Source organism: Artibeus jamaicensis, unplaced genomic scaffold (assembly GCF_021234435.1).
Source record: "Artibeus jamaicensis isolate MK-2021 breed Jamaican fruit bat unplaced genomic scaffold, CSHL_Jam_final scaffold_1283, whole genome shotgun sequence".
NCBI lineage: Eukaryota > Metazoa > Chordata > Mammalia > Chiroptera > Phyllostomidae > Artibeus > Artibeus jamaicensis.
This window is the reverse complement of record NW_026522028.1, coordinates 11,197,052-11,218,120: the sequence shown is the minus strand read 5'-3', so window position 1 is coordinate 11,218,120 and position 21,069 is coordinate 11,197,052. Positions and strand designations below refer to the sequence as shown.

The 21,069-nt window shown below is 39.4% G+C and overlaps 1 protein-coding gene across 3 annotated transcripts in view; it reads left to right on the top strand.

Moving 5' to 3' along the window:
* POLA1 (DNA polymerase alpha 1, catalytic subunit) overlaps positions 1-21,069 on the top strand; it is a 303,248-nt gene that overhangs the window by 117,711 nt on the left and 164,468 nt on the right. For all 3 annotated transcript variants that reach the window (XM_037142925.2, XM_053655776.1, XM_037142924.2), the window contains 6 exons: positions 1,568-1,600; positions 2,363-2,455; positions 3,645-3,850; positions 6,739-6,871; positions 12,733-12,864; positions 17,269-17,443. In XM_037142925.2, coding sequence (XP_036998820.2) covers positions 1,568-1,600; positions 2,363-2,455; positions 3,645-3,850; positions 6,739-6,871; positions 12,733-12,864; positions 17,269-17,443 — 772 coding nt within the window. The remainder of the gene's footprint in view (positions 1-1,567; positions 1,601-2,362; positions 2,456-3,644; positions 3,851-6,738; positions 6,872-12,732; positions 12,865-17,268; positions 17,444-21,069) is intronic.

The following is a 21,069-nucleotide window of genomic DNA, read 5'->3' as shown; positions in this document are numbered from 1 at the left end:
GGGGAGAGACCTGTCTACAGATATTATCTGTACGATTTCCTTCCTTCACTGAATGCTTATTGAGCCCCAGCTTTGTGCTGGGTGCCGTGCTAGCTCCCGGACTATAGTGAAAGGCTGCTTTCTGCCTTCAAGAAGTTTAGTGTAGAGAAGAAATTTACATCGAATCTATTATATATATTAAATACAATATATATGATATATATCTAATACATATATTAGATATAGCCATTTATCACATATGTATCACATATGTATCAGCCATTTATATATATATGTGTGTGTGTGTGTGTGTGTGTGTGTATATATATATATATATATAAATTCTTTTAACTTTTTAAGGCCCTGAATGCCATGAGTAAGAATTGCCAGATTTGAAATGTTCTGTCAAGCTTATTTTTGCCATGTAGTTCTTTTGTATATTTGTAATGAGAATAGTTGGCCTTTTTTCATATCATAAAGGGATTCCGTTGGTCCTTAAATTTTATCATTCTGTTTGTCATTTCATTATAATATTGATGAGGAAAAAACTTGATTCCCTCTTGGGGCCACTGTCAGTACGGAGTTTGCACCTTCTCCCCAGGACCACACACGGCTTTTCTCCAGGCACTCGGTTCATTTCACATCCCAAAGATGTGCGTGCTGGGTTCATCGTTGGGCCCTGCGTTGTCCCAGTCTGAGTGAGCGTGGTTGTGAGTGGCCTTGCGGTGGAAGGGTACCCTGTCCAGCGTGGGTGCCCATTTTGTGCCCCAAGCTGCCAGAATTGGCTGTGGCCATTGGTGACCCTAAGCTGGAATATATGGGTTGGAAAAGAATTTTCTGGTTTTTATTGATCTTCCTTAAATATATGCGTTGCTCACCTTTATTTCAGTGTTTAACGTTAAAAGTGTTTTGGATGTTTATTTAGAAGTTGGGTGATGTTTTTGTGACTGTAGGAAATACATCATAGGACCTTAACTCTTGTGTGTATTCATTAGCCTCTGGTAAAATTGGTTTCTTTATATATGTTGTTTCACTTAAGGTTTCAGTTTCTAAGCATCTGTGCATGATGTTAAGTGAGGACTTACTGTATTTTTATTCCTGTTTTTTTTAAACATTTTGTTTATTTATTTTTAGAGGGGAAGGGAAGGAGAGAGGGAGAGAAACATCAGTGTATGGTTGCCTCTCATGCATCCCCTGCTCGGAACTGGCCTGCAGCTCAGGCACGTGCCCTGACTGGGAATCAAACCTCAATCCTTTGGTTCATAGGCCTGCGCTGAATCCACTAAGCTACACCAGCCAGGGCAATTCCTGTTTTTTTAAAGAGAGATCTTTACATAGATCTGCTTATATAGAGCTTATGTAGATCTTTACAATAGATCTGCTTATATATCTCTGAGAATCAACATTGAAGCAAATTTATTTTTAGACTATGTTGATGTTATTGTTATTTTGAGAGTTGTACTTAGAAAATGGTCAAGAGCTTTAAAATATATGGAAATGGTGAATCATCAGGCTACCTATCTATGTATTTTTATTTATGTTTTTGTAATTATATAATGCATTAATCTTGACTTTCCGTTTCATTTAGATCTTGATGCATACGAAAGAAATGGTAGAGAAGGTAATGCTGAGCATTTTCATCATCTAACAACTCTTTAATATCATACCTAGTGACATTTTTGTATTCAAGGAAAATTGCAACCCAAACAGACTGGAAATGGCTTCTTGGGATGTCTGGTTTATGTTTATAATCCCCCTAATGGATTATAGCTTTTTTCTTTTACTAACACTGATATGATCTAGCCGCTGCTTGAAGCCTATATGTGACTGTTTCAAGCAAATTAGTAACAGTGCTAATTAGAGTTTACTTCCAGGTTTTTATACTGTATGATTGATTTTTTTTGGCACTCTTCATATTCTGCTAAATACTGTTTGAAACTGTTAAGAATTTAATATGGATTTGTGCCTTTGAATTTTAAAATCCTATTATGTTTCTGCTTCATAAATGGCCATGACTGCTAAGCTTGTGGTACTGTGGGTAAATAGAGTAATAGCCTTTCCTAGTCTCTTACCCTCCTTTGTATTATTGAGTTACTCACTTCATTTTCATTGAAACTAGCCACTTCCCCTGCCACTGACATACCTGTTTGTTTTAAGAAAATTAGGGAGATTGTTTAATGTGGCAGTGTTCACCTTTCTGGTTTATTGGGGCGTAATCTTCAGTTGTACACTCCTGACAATATGGATGAGAATAAATTTAGCCTTTGGGGAAAAAGATCAGTAGAACCTGTAATTTCTGTAATATAGAACATCTTGAATTTCATTGTGCATAATGGCCACCAAGGTTTCATTGTTAATTTTTATAATTTTCTCTTTTCATTAGATGGATCTTGAAGTTATTTATGGAGATACAGACTCAATTATGATAAACACCAACAGCACCAACCTGGAAGAAGTATTTAAATTGGGAAACAAGGTGAGGTAATTTGATAAAACTGTCTGTTTTATTTACTTTTGCGAATTGTTTTTAACATGGAACATCGTAAACCCATGTATATGTACGTTGTGTGTTTCTGAAAAGAATACATTTAGTGCCTTCAGTTCTTCATGCTCTTTTATATTTCTTAACCTCTTCTCCAATTGTTTGTTTTGAGGATAAAATTAAAAGAGAATTGTTTTTTCCTTGAATGATAGATATGTTTTGCCTTTGAGAACAGTGTAAGAGTGATGAGTTTAAGATGTGATCAAGTTAGTACTTATCACATTGTCACTCATAAGGAGAAACGTGTCTAGCAGTCTTCAGATGCCTTTCATATGCTGATAGATATGGATAAATACCTACCTACCTACCTACATACATACTTTTGCACGCATCTGTAATATTTATAGGAGCACTTAAAAAGTATTTGAAAAGGCAAGGGGACATTTAAAAATAGTCATTTGTAGCCTCCTAATTGCAGTTTACAATGAGCACTGGTAGTGATTCTTGAGCACCTACTATTTTGAGATGTTGCCCTAGTAACCTAAAACTAAGGTATCATCGTACAAACTAACACCTTCATACCTTTTCCCTCTGAAATGTGTGAAACCTTGAGCTATGGTCTTCACTTGAGAGCAAGCATAGTATATTGTACTCATATCGGACCTTGAAAAACTGTATTTTCCCTAGAGGCAAGGGTCTGTGCCCTGACCCTGTCAGTAACAGCAGGCGACCGTTTGTTTGTTTGTTCAGCTTATATTTGTATTTGCTTATACTCAAGGTGTTTATGTTCAAAGTACAGGGCTATTATAGACATTTTAATAGTTTAAGTTTTACTTATTTCTGGCCATGTATCTACTCATTAGACTATGTAATCTCTAATTAATTCAGTAATTTGAAGGTGAGTACATACACATTTAGTTTTTATATTTTAAAAGATTATTTCGTAATTTTTATAATTCTTGGGGCTGACCCTGCCAGTTCTTTCCCTGTGCTTGTTCAGTGTTCTTGCATCGGACCCAACGGAAAGAATATCACATTCCATACATATTTGCCTAGTAAATATACTCCAGTCTTATGTGACTTCAAGTTCTGTTTAGATTTGACTCTTGGGAATTTGTAGCATGTTCATCTTCTTCCTGTTAGATGTTTGAGAAGCTAGTATTAATGATTGGACTTTTCACAGGTAAAAAGTGAGGTGAATAAGTTGTACAAACTGCTTGAAATTGACATCGATGGAATTTTCAAGTCTCTGCTTCTGCTGAAGAAAAAGAAATATGCTGCTCTGGTTGTAGAGCCAACGTCGGATGGGAATTACCTCACCAGACAGGAGCTGAAAGGACTTGATATAGTTAGAAGAGATTGGTGTGATCTTGCTAAAGACACTGGAAAGTGAGTCCGGCTTTCATTTTTGATTTGCTTCTTTGTCTTTAAAATATTCAAAGTGTTAATGATGTGGACAACTGTGTGATTCTGCCAGACACAAGGACACAGCTTCTTTTTTGTTATTGTTATTATTGCATAGTAACAATTCTTAGTTATTTGGAGTGGAGTTTTATGGATAGAACAAAACTTAGAAAAAGCCACACTCATTCAGTAAATGATGCTTGCTGTAGAATATATCTCATGAGTTTGTACTCAAGGTAAGGGCAAACCTTCACAGTTTGGATCCTTACATTGTTGGATTTGTTGATATTGTTTTGCTTTAATATTCCCGTTAGAAAGTGCCTTGTACAGTGTTCCAGAATCATCCTACAGCCTCTTTAGGAAAATAATTGTTAAGGCATCCCCATGTTATGGCTCAAAATGCTCTGGGATTCAGAGTAGACCATGAAGTGAGGCTTTGTTCCCTCTGATATCATTTGCATATAAAGAACCTATGCCCCACAGTGTTCACAGCAGCACAATTTACAATAGCCAAGAGTCGGAAGCAACCTAGGTGCCCATCAGTAAATGAATGGATCAAAAAATTGTGGTACATATACACAACGGAATTCTATGCAGCAGAGAGAAAGAAGGAGCAACTACCCTCTGCAACAACATGGATGAAACTGGAAAGCATTATGCTGAGTGGAATAAGCCAGGTGTTGAAAGACAAATACCATATGATCTCACCTTTAACAGGAAGCTAACCAACAAAACAAACAAGCAAGCAGAAAAAAAAAAAGACACTGAAATAGAGAACAGGGGGACAGTGACCAGAGGGGAGAGGGAAGGGAACAAATAGGAAGGACACAGGGACGAGAACTAAGGGGGGTGGAAATGGGAGGGAGGTGGGGAGCACGGGGTGGGGGAGGCTGGGATGGGAGAAATAGACAAAAAACTGTACTTGAAAAATAACTAAATAAAATGGAAAAAAAAAGATTCTTAGTAGCCCTGGCCAGAGAGCTTGGTTGGTTGGAGCGTCATCCAACTGTGCCAAGGTTGCAGGTCAGGGGATGCACAAGAATCAACCAATGAATGCATAAATAAGTGGAATAGCAAATGGATGTTACTCTCTTTCCCTTCCTTTCTCTAAAGTCAATTTAAAAAAGAAAAAAATTAAAAAGTGCTATAAATTTTTAAAAAAGGATTCTTGCTAATAGTAACTGTCATGAGTGACCTCCTAGCTTTGCACCTGAGACTGAAGATGGCATTAATACCTGTTTTATTTTTATTAGAATCATATTAATTTATAAAATACCCATTTAAAAATTAATTTTAGATACTTTGTTTACCACCTTTCCAGATATTACTGGTTTGTGAACTTGAGCAAGTCAGAAAATCAACATTAAAAACAACCGATTTCATTTACTTATTTTTAGATGTGAAGGGAGGGAGAAAGAGAAGGAGAGAAACATCAATGTGTGGTTGGTTGCCTCTTGCATGCCCCCCACTGGGTACCTGGCATGCAATCCAGGCATGTGCCCTGACTGGGAATTGAACCAGCAACCCCTTGCTTTGCAGGCTGGCACTCAATCCACTGAGCCACACCAGCCAGGGCGACATTTTTTTTCTTTAAAGCAAAATTTAAAATTAATTTTAATATTCCTGAATATCAGCATATTTTACTTGTTTTCCATTCTTCCTCTCAGCTTCAAATCAGGAGATTGAGCAATTGTTTCTTCTGCAAACTACTCTTGATTAGGCAAAGTTGATCATTCGAGTATAGGTCACTGTTAGCCTTGTATGAAATGTAGTTTGAAATGCTTCATTGCCCCGAAATGTACCCAAAGATGAAACTACTTTGTATAGACTGTCGATTAGAGTGTTCTCTTCAGCTTTGTGTTTTCTAAGAAAAGATGCATCATAATAGAAGTAAATTTCTCTGAGTTAGAAATGTATTAGTAATTAAAGCTATACAAATGTTTTTGTCAGGGTTCTTTTTCTGACAAATTATAATGCAGCTGTCAAATCCTCGCTCTGCATTTTTCTCAGAAATGGATAAAATATTGGCTTCCTTACTCCTTTTCATTTTCTTTTTTTCCCCGTTTTTTGGGGGGGTCTGGTGGTCATGTTGATGAAGTTTTCAAGGGATAGCCTAAGGTTAGAGAACATTGAGCAGTACAATGAAGCTAAAGAGAGAAATGTTCGCAATTTTTGGTTTCTTTTTTAAAAAGTTACAGAAGGAACTTTATATTTCTAATTACATAGCTAATGGTCATCTCAGGTGGAGATGATATATTTTTTTAAGATTTTACTTATTTATTTTTAGATAGAGGGGAAAGGAGGGAGAAAGAGAGGGAGAGAAACATCAATGTGTGGTTGCCTCTAGCACACCCATTGCTGGGGACTCTGCCGCAACCCAGGCATGTGCCCCAACTGGGAACCAAACTGGCAACCCCTGGTTTGCAGGCCGGCGCTCAATCCACTGAGCCACACCAGCCAGGGCCAGAGATGATATCTTGATATCAGATATAACATCTTGGTGCTTTATGAGGAAAGTGAAATACTTGTCTTCCAACATTTTAACTTACCAGTAGAATATAACTGCTTTTGAATTTTGTAATTGCTTAAAATACAATGGAGCACATAGCTTGTGTGTGTGTGTTTTGTGTGAAGCAGTAGATGCTACATGTAATATGATCTGTATGTCTAAGGGCAAACATGACATTTCAAGGTTGGTAAACCTTTGGTAGAGTTAATGTTAGAACAAATTGTAATAACCATTTAGACATTGACCCTCAGGTTGGCTTTTAATACATTTCTTGTCCACAGTTAATCTAACAGCATTTGTCTTCCTTCTTCTCTCTATTAATGAAGTATGACACTAAAAAATCAATCCCTGTATTTTTTTGCAGCTTTGTTATTGGCCAAATTCTTTCTGATCAAAGCCGGGACACGATAGTGGAAAATATTCAGAGGAGATTAATAGAAATTGGAGAAGATGTGCTAAATGGCAGTGTCCCAGTGAGCCAGTTTGAAATTAACAAGGTAAATGTAGCATTTATTGCTGAGCCCAGCTGCTGCCACCGTGTTTTTCTCCTCCTTCAGATCGTTGAAGAACCACCTCATCCTTGCAATTGAAATAAATTCTAGCTGGTGATGAAAGCTGCTTAACAACTATCTCAGATTGAGCATTAGCATACCACTCTCCCTCTCCCAGCCACTGGTACTGCCATATCTGCAGCGGGGCCCTTCTGTCCTCATTCCCGACTGGAATTCCTGGAAGCCTTCTTCCTAGAGGTTCTAGGGAGTGATGTAGTTCATGTTTCAGGGACTGGAGGGTACTACCTTCTTCATAGTCCTCCAAAGTTACAGTTGCTCGGGGGCAGACCTATAAGCTAAGGAGAAGGAGAGATGGAAACGGAGAGAGTGCTTGCGTGTGTGTGTGTGTATGCGCATGCGTGTGCGCGCGTGTGACTTCACAGAAGGTGATTCTGAAAGGTGCTATTGTCAGGCAGGTGTTTTTTGGACATAGTTATAATTTCCACTTGATGGGTACTCTTAGTTGTTCGAAATAAGGACTGTGTTTTTTTTTTTTACATAATCTGAAAAACGAAAACCTTGTTTTCCAAAATGCTGTGTCATACAAGATGTTAGGTTACAGACTTTTTTCCATTCAAAAAGAGTTAGTACCCTTGCATATTTAGAAACTAATTTTGCAAATACTCCTTGACTAGTTTTGTGATAGATTTCATTGTCAAAGCTCATAATAAATAATTTTAATGAAAAAGAATATAATGATTATATTAAATGGAAGTTTTAGAATTAAAGCTCATTCATAATAAATACCCTTCTGTTAAAAGTAATGCTTGCCCCGATTTCTTCAGTACCCAACTGGCTTTGTAAAATGTAGGATTGTCTAACCACTATGCTGTACAACTGAAACTAATTTAAAATAATATTGAATGTAAACTGTAATTGAAAAATAAAAATAAATTTAAAAGAAATATTGTCAAAAGAAAAAAGTAATGCTTGCCACTGTTGCACATTTTACTTTGAAAAACACTTACATTGCAGCGATTATAATCTGTTATTTTGAAATCTGTTTTTACTTAACGTAAGCAAATTTTTCACATTTCTATATTACCTTTATAACCATTGTGTAAATCAATGTGTTAATCTTATATTTCACTGGTACATCTTTATTTAAAATTTTTGTTTGCTTATTTAAATCATTTATTATTTTATATTGTAATTAACTATTAAATATCTTTGTCCATTGTCTTTTTGCTTTTTGATGAATTACTTTGTTAATTTGGGTTCCTTGAAGTGACATATTTGAGTCAAAAGTTATGAAGATCTATATGGCTGTTTTCAAATTGCTTTGTAAAAGGGTGATACCAATCGATAATAACAAAATATATGCCAATTTCACCACAGATTTGCTTGTATTGGTGATACTATTCTTTGGTGGTATTTGAATAAAACATTGCTACCATAATGGATATGAGCAAAATTTCCCTGTTGGATTTAATTTACATTTTTTTGATTTGTAGAGAAGATGAATATTTTTAATGAATATCCTTGAGATTTTTACTTATTCTTAGGTAAGTCACTTGTTTATTACACTTTGACCTGCGATGTCTTTAAAGTTGCAAAAGGACACATTTATTTATACATGAAAATTGTAGAAATGTTGTAAGAGAATGTGTACCTTGGCACCAGCTGTCCACTTTCAGTGACGCAGTGTATACCCATTGGCATGGAATCACTCGTGACAACCAGAAAGGGGTTTCCTTTTAGACTCTTTTGTCTTTTTCTCAAACATTTGAATGAGTGGGAGTTATAACTTCAGTTTTCCTTTAATCAATTTTAGCATCTATTTTGCAGATTGTATCCTTGGTACTGTTTACCCTCTTAGAAGTGTGGGCCTTCTGTTGCAAGGGCTTTCACGAGTTTGGAAGGCTCAGTCTAAACATAGCTCCATTAAAGGCAACATAATACTGAGCACATGCTCTCTAGGGTAGTGGGCCCGCACCATCATCTCATGTGAGTGTTAAAAGAACATCACTACTGTGCAAGGACACCTGGAGTCATAGGCACGCTGGCGGTCTCTGAGTGCTGATGAACAGTCTCCAGTTTTGTTACTTTCACGTTTTTATTATTGAAATTTTTGAACTTACACAGAAGTAGGGAGAATAGTACCATGAACCCCCATATATCCATCACTCAGCTTCAATAATAATCAAGTTATAGTAATTTATTATGATTATTATTAATAACAACAGTAACAGTCAATACTTAGTGTGACGGGGTTGTGGCAGAACTACAGCTGTGACTCACTGTCTTTGTATCCTCCATTTCACCTGGCAGAGTTAAAATAACAATTGTTCCATGAGCTATAACAGAGCCCACTTGCTTGTTGAATGATCTGTTCACCAAACATGGTGAACAGATCATTCAACAAGCAAACATACCTTTTATGTGCACAGTACTAGGCTCTGGGATGGTCCATGTTTTCAAGGTGCTCATGGTCTTCCAAAAATATTTATTTTGTTGGCCCATGTTCTTATGCTTATTTTTGTAAAAAAGAATGTCTGTAGATGTAAGTACAGTGAATTCCAATGAAGGGACTGTCTATATCATAATCAGTTCTGTGTTTTATAGTAAACTGTTTACAGGTCAGAGGAAGATGTGTCCTGATTAACATCTGTCTGAATACTTACACTATTTGAAACATGTGAGCAGTTCAGGTTTTACATTTTATCACTTTCAAAGGGCAGGGGAATGGAAGAATCTACGTGACTGGTTGTAAATGGTCTTACTGCAGGAGATACACACACACACACACACACACACACGACACGGGTAGGGGTTGAAAATGGGAGGTTAGCGTAGAGTGGGAGGGGTGAAGTGGTGAGATTTACCACTGTAGAGATTTTAGTCCTTGTTGCCACAAGCAACTGATTTTCTGAACTACTGTAATCTTAGCTTAAACATATTTTATGAAGTAATACAAAATATGATAGCTGATTTTTATAGCCCTCACTAACTGGAGCCGAAACCACCAGGAAGCATTTTTTCCTAAAATCAAGCCTTCTAAAAGTAGCTTGTAAAACCCCCCAAATAGTCCCAATCTAATAATTGGAAAGTATGTCAGATGAAATTCAGAATTTCTTAACATTGCACTGAAGTGTAGTCAATTGGAGAAGATAATGGTTTTCTTAAGTAGAGTTATATTGATTAAGATTTCTATGCCGCATCACCCAACTGAGTCAATCAAGGCTTCACATAATTCAAATTGGAGGAGATTCAAATACTTGGAGAGTTTCCTAGATGCTCTTCTGCACTGAGTGTCTGATTTAGAAAGTGTACATAACGTGGGTTATGTGCAGCCATGTTTGAGGACCCGCTTTATTCTCCTACAGCAATTCTCAAATCTCCCCACCTCGGGACCCCTCCACACACTGAAAGTGATTGAGGCCCCGGAGGGCTTTTGTTTATGTGATTCGTGTTGATATTTATTATGTTAGAAATGAAAACTGAGAAATTTTTCAAGCATTTATTAATTTATTTAACATAGCAATGAACCCATCATGGGTTTACAGAAGTAACATTTTGCCAAGAAAAAGAACTGTATATTTCAAAACAAAGACAACCTAGCCAGAGGAGGTTGCCAGTGGCATCATTTTACAATTTTGTAGATCTCTTTTGTGTCCATTTTCGGAGGATCATCTGGATTCTCATGATCTGCTAGTGCATCCAGTCAGTTGTGATCTGTCATTGTGGTTGAATATAGGAAGAAAATCCAGTTTCACATAAACAATGTAGTTGGAAAAAGTAGACATGGTTGAGTAATTTTTTTCGGGTAATTGTGCATATTCTTTTTTGAGTCTACACCAAAACTGTCTAAGTGGTATTTTTTAAAGGTTATTTGTAATGTGGAATTTGAAACCATATCAATGAGCTTTGCGTACTCCCCTACATTATACTCGGTTGGTCTGTGTTATACTTTCAATGGATACTTTACCCATGCTTGACATTATGCATTGGTCATTTGTTCGATGCTGGTGTCCTAAGTTAAGCAGATCTTCCAAGTTTTGACACATTTTATTTTGCAGTATCAAAAAGCAGATTTAAAATGTTTCTACTTATATCATCAGAAAAGTCTTTAAGTGTGGGGAAACTGTCATGCTCACAGGGTTGGCAACAACTTTTCCAAAGCTCTCATTTGCACTTGAATTCTATCGTAGACAATATGTTAGTTGTTTTCCTTGAAGTGGCAGGCTTGCTTGGTTCTTTTTTTTGAGAAATCATCAGCCAGATACCCCACGTTAGAAGAACTATAGTTGTCCTGTCATCCTTTCAAGTAAAAATTGTGTTCCAAGAAAATGGTGGCTAGTTTAGCTTGCAACTCAAACAGTTGCATAAGTGGTTTTTCTCAGGGGACCTTTGTTCTCCCATATACAGTAGATGAGACTTTTGCATGCTTCCTGTTTTGTCATAAAATAATAGCCTTATGCTCAAGGGTTGAGAGCTTAAAAATTAATAATTTTTATTGCATCAAGAGCATTCTTAAGTGAAATTGGCTTTTTTCTTTAAACTGAGTGTGTGGTGGTGAAAGTTACAGTGATTGTTAGTACAGTTTAGTGCCGCTCGCTTGATTCATGTTTGTAAGGCACCAGCGCCTTAACCGACCATCGCCTGTGCATCACCAGTGCAAATAGTATTGTTAGGAAAATAGTTTTGACTTTGCGATCCCCTGTAAGGGTGTCAGGAACCTCTCAGGCGTCTGTGGGCCATACTTAGGTGACTTAGTCACACAGCACCCTGGTCCCTGTCTTTTGTCTTTTGAAACATGCATCTTACAGGGCTAGATATTTCCCATCTTCCCTCGGGCATGCTGAGTTCCAGTCCATTAGACTTTTTTTTTTCCCCTCACCTCCTGCTTTTAACTTTTTCTCTGCCTGGAATGTTCTTGCTCCTGTCATCTTCTCTTAAAATCTCGTTTTTTCTTCAAGTGCCTGCTTACGTCCCCTGCTTCCCCCTGGCCCCCCCGCCCCCCATAATTTCTGCTCTCAGGTGGAAGTGATCTTTGCCTGTCCAGACTCTCTCCATAACACTTTGGTTGCATTGCCCTTATGGCCCATGTAGCTTATTTTAGAGTTTTTTTTCTTTTGAGCAATGGGGAGTCATCTGCTAATAACGGGTGACAGGACCAGTGACTATGTTATTCATCTTGCAGTACTTCACATGCTTGAACTTGGTGCATTATTGCAGAGTGAGTGACATCATTTATTCTGCAAACGTTTGGTTGCTGCTATACATCAGGTACCTTTCTGAGCACTGGGAATACAGCTGTGAGCAAGGCTACCGTGTGCCTGCTCTCCTGGCGCTTACTTTTGGTTACAGACTCACTCTACCTTTGTAGAGCTTCAGTTGACAGTGAAAGTAAATCCACTGATTAATGCTGCCTTTGGGGGTTTGTTTAGACTAGAAAAGCTTTTGAGGAACACATCCTTCAGTCACAGTAGCTGTTATCCATTGTCCATCACTCCCGACTGTTCAGTTCATTCAGTGAGAGAATTGCAAACAGTAGAAAAAACTGTAAGACTGAGTGTATAGTCTTAATTTTTTATGTGTAAGCATTATGTGCCATGGCCCATAAACTGGTATTTCTTTTTTGTCAAGTTCGTATGTGGTTATATTAGTTACTAACTGAAGGAGAGAGGAGACCTGAGGATGGGGTGCCTAAAGATTCTGTGGCAGTGTTTTCTAAATACCGCTTCTCTCACCTTTGTGTTGATGCGGCTAGTATGATTTCTAGCAAAGATGTGTTAGTGTACAGCTGTGTCAGAAGAGTTTCATCTTAAAGTTTGGGCGTTTTGTTCCCTCTTTTTCTCTTTTAGGCATTGACAAAGGATCCTCAGGATTACCCTGATAAAAAAAACCTGCCTCACGTACATGTCGCCCTCTGGATAAATTCTCAAGGAGGCAGAAAGTTGAAAGCTGGAGATACTGTGTCGTATGTCATCTGCCAGGTAAAGATATTATCATTAACACGACTCGTACCGTTTATAACACAAAGTAAAACCCAGATTGCCACTGTGTCTTATGTAGTAGACTTCCAGATAACTGATGATGTCAGGAGACAGTTTAGTCTGATTGATTTTACAGTATTTAAAAACATTAGTCAGGGGTATAGTATGTCTTATTAAAGTCTTTGTAAAACATTGAAGATGTGTGTTGTGGAGCACTGAAATTATTTTCGGGACACAGGTGAATAACAGCAACTGTTGCGTCAACCCTGAGTTTAACTTCAATGAAAATGTATGTAGATTTGGTCACATGTCCAGCAATAGATGTTTATTATTCCTTTTGCCACTGTTTCCATTATGAATACGGATAGAATAAGAGAGTACATGTGTTTTTCCCCAGCCTGTGTTTGAGTAATTACTTGAAAAATACGAAATGCATGGTTATATGTAGAAAGGTGAGAGATCCTGAAAACATACTTTATAAGCCCTGGCTGGTGTAGCTCAGTGGATTGAGCGCGGGCCTGCGAACCACACGATCGCGGTTCGATTCCCAGTCAGGGCACATGCCTGGGTTGCAGGCCCGTTCCCTGCAGGCCACTTCCCAGCAGGGGACGCACAAAAGGCAACCATACATTGATGTTCCTCTCCCTCTCTCCTTCCCCCCCTTCCCCTCTAAAGATAAATAAATAATAAAATATTTAATAAAAAAAACGACTTAAAAAAAACATACTTTAAAAAGCAACCATGAAGTAACCAAGTGTCATTTCTTTTTCTTTTCTTTCAAGTGGAGGGAGCATCGAGCCCACCTCCTTTCCTTCTCGCTGTTCCACGAGGCACCTCTACGCCTCCTAGAGCACAGTTGGAAACCCCTGACTGGTTTCTTTTGAGAGTAGCATGCCTCTAACAGGAATGGGGAAGAAGGTGGGATAGAAGGCAAGTTTTTTCTTCCTTTGAGAAACTGCAGTTGGAACAGAGGAGAGATTTCTTTCCTTCTCTCTTTATTTATTTATTTTTTTAAAAGATGTTATTCATTTATCTTTAGAGAAGAAGGAGAGAGGGAGAGAAATAATCAATGTATGGTTGCCTCTCGTGCGTCCCCTGCTGGGAACTGGCCTGCAACTCAGGCATGTGCCCTGACTGGGAATTGAACCACGATCCTTTGGTTCGCAGGCCTGTGCTCTACCCACTGAGCTACACCAGCCAGGACTTTATTGCATTGTGTTATTACAGTAAGAAATTTCAGATAAGCCTTAGATGGTGTTGCATATGATGGATGTTTGTCGAACTACACTCTGTGTTTTTAAATCAGAGTCTTTTCAAAATGTGAAAGTCATTTGCTAATATCTCCTCGGTGCTGTGGATGACGTGCGTAACAAATGATTTAAGCACATGGACAGGGATCAGCACTTGACTCTGTCTCCCTCCTAGGGTTACCCTTGATTAAGAACTGTTACAAGAAAGCCAATTCCTGCAGGAAAATATTTCCATAAATGTCTGACTCGCTCAAGCCCTTAATGTGCTTTGCATATTGCCTCTGACAAGTCTCATCTCCAAAAAACAATTTTCATATTATGCAAATACAGATTTTGGTAAATAGGCTAGTCTTTTTTTCATTTATGTCTTCACATACATGGAAAAGCTCTTAGATTATTAATGAGAGGAACAGATGGCAGCACACAACTCTAAAATAAATATACATATTCTGTGAAATAGCGTTTAATGATGAAACCCAGCCACCAATTTGTTGTTGGCTAAAACTGAAATGGAGCTCTCGTAGTGTGACTGATGTATTTTAAAGTGAAGCTTATGTGTTTTGTTGTCTAAATATTAGGTCTTGTGATCTCTTCTTCTCAAGTCCTACTGATACAGAAAAGCTCAGATGCTGATGCTAATAAAGTACAGGAAATCCAACTTGATGTCTTTTCAACATTTCCCTTACCCACTGCCACTGCACTTTAACTTGCCTTTTTCCCTCAACAGGTTCTGTTTCGTTTACAATTTACATTTAGTATATACTCTTCTACTGATAACTTAGTATCAATTTAGATGAGTTTAGGGTAATATTCTTGTCATCTAATTTATTCTGTAGTTGGTGGTCTTGTAAAACCTACATGAATTGTTTGCTGAGATCTTAAATCAACTTTCACCTACTGTTAAGTTTTCAATGGTTAATTATTTCACTTCCGGTGGACATAATTTTCATAAGGCATGACTTTAACACTTTAAGGAGCATACTTGTCACCTGTTTGAAAATCTCCATTAGTTTTCTACTGAAGATGACTGCAGAGTTTTGAATGAATTAACTGCACTTGGTTGTTTCTGTGAAGCGTCTTTGTGACGTTCATGAATTACTACATGGGCCTTCAGGCAAGACCAACATTACTCCTTAATCTGATTTTAAAGGTGTATGCTGCATGTTATTGCGTATACTGTGGGGTCTTGCTAGATTTGAGAATTATGTCAGGACCTAAATGTTTTTTTCTAATACAACACGGCAAAACCTGTCATTTTAGCAATTCTTTTGCATTTAATCATGATGGAGGTCAGATTTTTTAAAAGATTTTATTTATTTATTTTTAGAGTGAGAGGAAGGGAGGGAGAAAGACAGGGAGAGAAGCATCAGTTTGTTGCTTCTCCCACACCCCTAACTAGGTACCCGGCCCGCAACCCAGCCATGTGCCCTGACTGGGAATAGAACTGGTGACCTTTTAGTTCAAAGGCCGGCCGGCACTCAACCCACTGACCCACACCAGCCAGGGTTGAGATAAGAAATGTGTTTGCGTCATTGTTAAAACAAGCTTTTTTCGTGTGCATGGATATTTAAAATAAAACCTTTTTTCAACTGACAATATGCTTAGACATTTTCAACTACTTTTTAAAAAACATACCTTCCTATGAGAACATCTTCTAATGATGTATTGGAAAGTAACTGAAGTGCCATTTAAAACAATTACCTCTACAAATCTCATTTTCATTCATCACTGAAAATTAGTAAACTCAACATTGTGGTAATCTTAAGGACAGACTGGTTTTTGGAAAAACTGCAATTCTATAAATTGATCACGTTTCATGTGTTTGTGAAAAGGCCACATGAATACAGTTGCGGTGCATAAAGACAGTGCCCACAGATTTTTCACACTCTTTTTGTCATGGGCTCTCACCTTACTCTCATCTAACAATTCAAACTTCTAAAAGGGCAGTGATTAAAGCTGATTAATTCTGCCTAATTTCTTCAACTGTATTGTAAACTCCCCCCCCCAAATTATAACCAAGCCTTTTAATCTGAGGTTTGCTTTCTTTCCAGGCATTTCATTAAATGTTAGACTAGGTAAAACCTCGTTGATAAATATCCCCATTTGTTTCCATCAGGAGAAAGAGATTCCGCCTCCAGTGCCTGGGAAAGACAGCCATGTGGAGGGCGGCCTCTGCTTTGGGCCGGGCTCTGCGCTGAGAAGGGACTGATTGTGGCAGGAAAGAAAGAATAGGATTCACATTATAATCAGTTTCGCAGAGCAGCTGAGCACTGTGAATAGTTATAATTTACTAGTCTGAATATTAAATTCTGTTGTTGCAGACAGGAAGAGCAGTGGAGTGAGTTGTTGGGTGTTGGTCCAGTGAAGTGATGACTTCTTGATTCACGGATGATGGTGACATCACCCACAGGGTTCTATCAGGGCCAATTATATGGACTTTTCCCAACTTTTGTTTTTATAGTGTATAAAGAGGAATGCCTTAAAAGGCTCTTTGACCCGTCTTGCTTGCCTTGATGAAGAGCCGCATAAACAGTTTAAGATAGCATGCCCTTTTTTTCGGTAGCCAAATATTTTGCTTCTAGGGCACCACCACCTCACCACATTCCTCATTAATTTTACTCTTACCTGTCATCTTGTACATAAGTGATTACTCAGTGGGTTTCCTTCCCTTGTCTTTTGCTTTTTGCTCATTTGCTTCTCAATGATACATGTAGTTCTCATGGAAAATATTACTTCCGGGGCCCTTAAGATGATACTATGACTAGAATGCCTGCATGGAGGGGTTGCATTAACATAATAAAAGGACCACAAGTGCTTTTTGTCATCGCTCCTAAAGGGCCTTTCCAACTAGATTGTCAGCAAGTCCTCTCAATGTGTTTCTGTGATGCGGCAGGTGGAATTATTTAATCTAGTCATGCCATCTTCTTCGTTTCATGTTTCAACAAAAAATAGAACACAACACATGCTGGATTTACGTTCTTGGACAGTGGGCGAGATGTTCTTCATCTTTCTCCTCTTAGGTGCATATGAGAAGGATGTCTTGATATTTGGAATTGAAAACACAACCTTTGAATTCTTGTCCCTCTTTCAACCAGTCAAGTGTGTGTGTGGTTGACTTTCTTACAACTTTACCCTGTACCATGTTCTCTTACAGGATGGGTCAAACCTCAGTGCAAATCAGAGGGCCTATGCACCTGAGCAGCTGCTGAAGCAGGACAATTTAACCATCGACACCCAGTACTACCTGGCCCAGCAGATCCACCCAGTTGTGGCTCGGATCTGTGAGCCTATAGATGGAATCGATGCTGTCCTCATTGCAACATGGTTAGGTAAGTGCCTGAGCTCACGGAGCCCCCACACCCTGCAAGAGTGACATGCGCATGATCCTCCCTCCTTTGACTGTTGTGGGCCCTTTTTGTAGGTATGGTGCTGAGTTGAGCCCTTCTTTGTTTATAGTTTGGTATTTATTTTTGTGGTGGTTTGATTAATGTCTGTCTCCCCTCATAGACTACGAACCCCACGTACTTGCTATCTCTGTAACCACCTGCGTGTTCCATAGTTGGCACTCAGTCAGTAAATGCTAAGGGTAGAGAGAGAAGGCAAAAAAAAGATCGAGATGATTTTAGGCACCATTGTAAGTCTCTGAGTTTACATTGTTGTAGCTTTAATTCATGAACTTCCATTAACAAGGATACTTATGGTATCTTGGCTATTGGTTCATAGCGTCTCTGTCTCTAACAGTATTTTCATGTAAAGTAAAAACACACAACCTTTGAAAGATTAAAACATTTAAGTTTTAGTATTCAGTTCCCTGTGAGTATCCCATTCTCACTTTTATATAAAAACCCTAAAAATTGGGTTCACTGTTATCGTCCAGGAATTGGCTGATTCCCAATTTCTCATCATCCTAGGAGGTGCCAGCCAACCCCGAAACCTCACTGTTTCTTTGATTTTTTTTTTCTGCTCTAACACCAGATGATCATCTCTTGCATAGAAATGTATTTCATAACCTGCCCTGATTTCGTTTCTGGACAACCAGCATGTAAAGAGTTACATTGCTTTAAGAGCTCAACTCTATTCCATTTTATGCACAGACTGGAGTAATGCCTCATAAAGTCTGTAAATCGCTGCTCACTATCTACAAGTAAAGTTTAGAGCCATTGACCTCTTTGGCAGAAATGGACTCTTAACTTTCTAGCTCCAGCCTGTCTTCGTGGCCTTAGTTAACTTCATTGGACTCAAGGTCCTGTACATACGGCATTGCTCATTCTGTTCCTGCTTCATGGAAAATCTCCCTCTCTTCTCATTGAGATGTCTAGCTTAAGATAAGGGTTTTTGCATCATAGGGACTTAGGCTCAAATGCTAGTTGTGGCTTTGGCAAGCCTCCAGACCTTGGTCTGAGCCCGGGAGCAGAAGGAGTGTTATTCAGTGAGTGCTGTTAGCAGCCACCCTCCGGCCAGGCTCCTAGGTAAATATGTCCACACGCCTCCAGTCCATGAGATTTGCACATAGTTAATGCTCAGTGTGCACCGCAGACTGAGATTAGATGGATGAATTATTGAGTTAGATATTTCCCATCCTGCCCCTGCTGAGTGTGTGTCTGAGCTCCTCCTGCCGGCCCCGTTTCCACTGTCCCATCAGTGTCTGCTCTGGAAGTGGAAGCTCATTTTTGACATTTGCCTAAGCAAAACATAATTAGGAAGATAAAAATTCTGCTACCCAAATCGTCATATAATGTATTCTCAAAGTTGAGTTGTATTTGATGATATTTATAAATCCTCAGCTGGGAGGGGGGAGTGCGAGTGCACAATATTTTTTAGCTCCCTTCTTTTTTGCTCTCCTTTGCGTTGAGTGCTCACTCTACCGGATGCTACTTTGTATATGTTTCTCATTTAATGCTTGCTATGGCTTCATGTAGGTATTGGTTCCATTATACAGAATGAAGCTGAGGCTTAGAGGAGTGATTAACCTGGTCTTGTCATATAGCTGGCTGTGACTGGATGGGGACCTAGCTCTGTGTGACTGTGAAGCTTGTGCTCCTAACCACTGTGCTAAGCTGTACTGCCACTTTATAGCGATGAGAGGCAATGACAGATGTTTCAACCAGGAGTGGGATGATGCAGACGTGAAGGGGCGGGAGCTTTCTCTTCTATCTCCTCTCTGCACCGAGAACCCCTGAGCAAAACCATTGTTTTGTTTAGAGTGGATCTCCAGTTTCTTCATTTGTCTCAAGACCCTGATCTACATGCTAACCATTACCCTTTCCATTTTCGGTTTTGAATCTTATGGTGCTGAGGAACTGTCAATGCAACAAGCTCCGCCCCCATGGGTGACATTTAGCGAATAAATGTAGAGCCTTGTATTTCAGCAAAAGGGCTGTAGAGTAAAGGGTGGTGGAGCCTGCCCAGTGGATAAGCCTGATGCCAGCTCAGATAGCTGAAGACCAAGAGGGCGCCAGACCAATTTTGTTGGTTCCAAGGTCATATTTAAGATCATTTTTATATAAATGAAGCAGTGGGCAGATTCTGACTTGCTTAAAGCCTGACTTTATTCTAATTGCAGCAGCCTTATAATCATAGGCTGCCTTATCGGTCCTGTTTTCACAAGTGAGTTTTCGTAGCCAGTTGGTTCCATCTTCAAAGGTTTCATGTTATCACTGGTTGATCTCAGACTACAGAGGGAATCCTCGGTGCTTGTGTATGGTCCATGGTCCTTCTGTGTCCCCATCTCTCTACCACATCATCTGCAAGTTCTTGGTGCAGCCCTTACTATATGGATGCTGTTCTGGGCAGCTGTTTCCCGGAGCCAGGTAGCCAGTTAGAGCTGCCAGAAGGGCCTGTGTCCTCGGCCTTGGTCCTGAGGGAACTGCTGCTGCCCGGATGCAGACACCAGCCCGCAGTGTCTGCAGTGTTATGAATGAGACGACACAAATTCACATGGACCACTGAAGTCCTGTGGAGGAAAAGGGACGACACAGTGACTCTCTCGAGAGGAGAGCACCCCAACCTTTGCCTTGACAGACTTTTATTTGGTTTAATTTGCATAGGAATACAGGGTGTATATGGAAAGCTCATCAGTCATTGACAGGTAGAAATGATTAAACAATAGACAACATTCAAAGAACCGAGTGCTTATTCCGAGTCAGGGTCAGAAAGTTAAAGGGCCATGAAACTTTGGGGAAACAAACTCATTTCATGCTTGGACTCTTATCATTTCAGTTGAGGGTATTAGCAAAGTAGGTTTCATAGGATTTTATGTTTTCTTTCTTAGGCCTGATCACCCTAGGGAACCTGCCCTTTCCAGCACAGGGCTGCACCCCACCTCCAGCCTTGTTTCAGGCTTAAGTCAGGCAGGGGAAGTAAGGCAGCCAAGAGATTAGGAGATTTCTGGCAGACAGAATGAGGACTTAGGCTATGTCAAAACTGACAGGTGAGGGTCCATCACCCCTTTTTTCTATAGACCCCCAAGTCCTTCTCTGAGGACCCCTTCATGACTATGCCTGTCCTAGGTTGTCCCTCCCTTGAGGAATCTTACCCATCATTGGCTAACCAGTCATCTGCCCAGGGCCAAGGAGGGTGAGGTGAAGGGGGCAGAGGTGGTGCCCCTACCAGGAAGATAAGCTTTGTCTTCTTAGTGGCTTATGGTCCCAAGGTCTTTTCACTCAGCCTTAGCCACGGGGGATTACAGCTTCTGAAACCAGGCAGGGCGGTGCCCAACACTGTCCCCCATTTTACCTTCTTGTTCTCATTTTGATCTTCTGCCACTTGGTAGCAGTTTTTATACTGAGGGCATGTGAGGCGGTTGTAATTGTGCAGCCTCCCTCCTCCCCTCCTCATCCTCCTCTCCCAGCGCAGCCTGTGCCATCACCGCCGCTATCCACACGTCTATCCACATGAGTAATACATCTCATAATTCTTTCTCTCTCCCTCCCTCTTCATGTGAGGGTCCCCATTA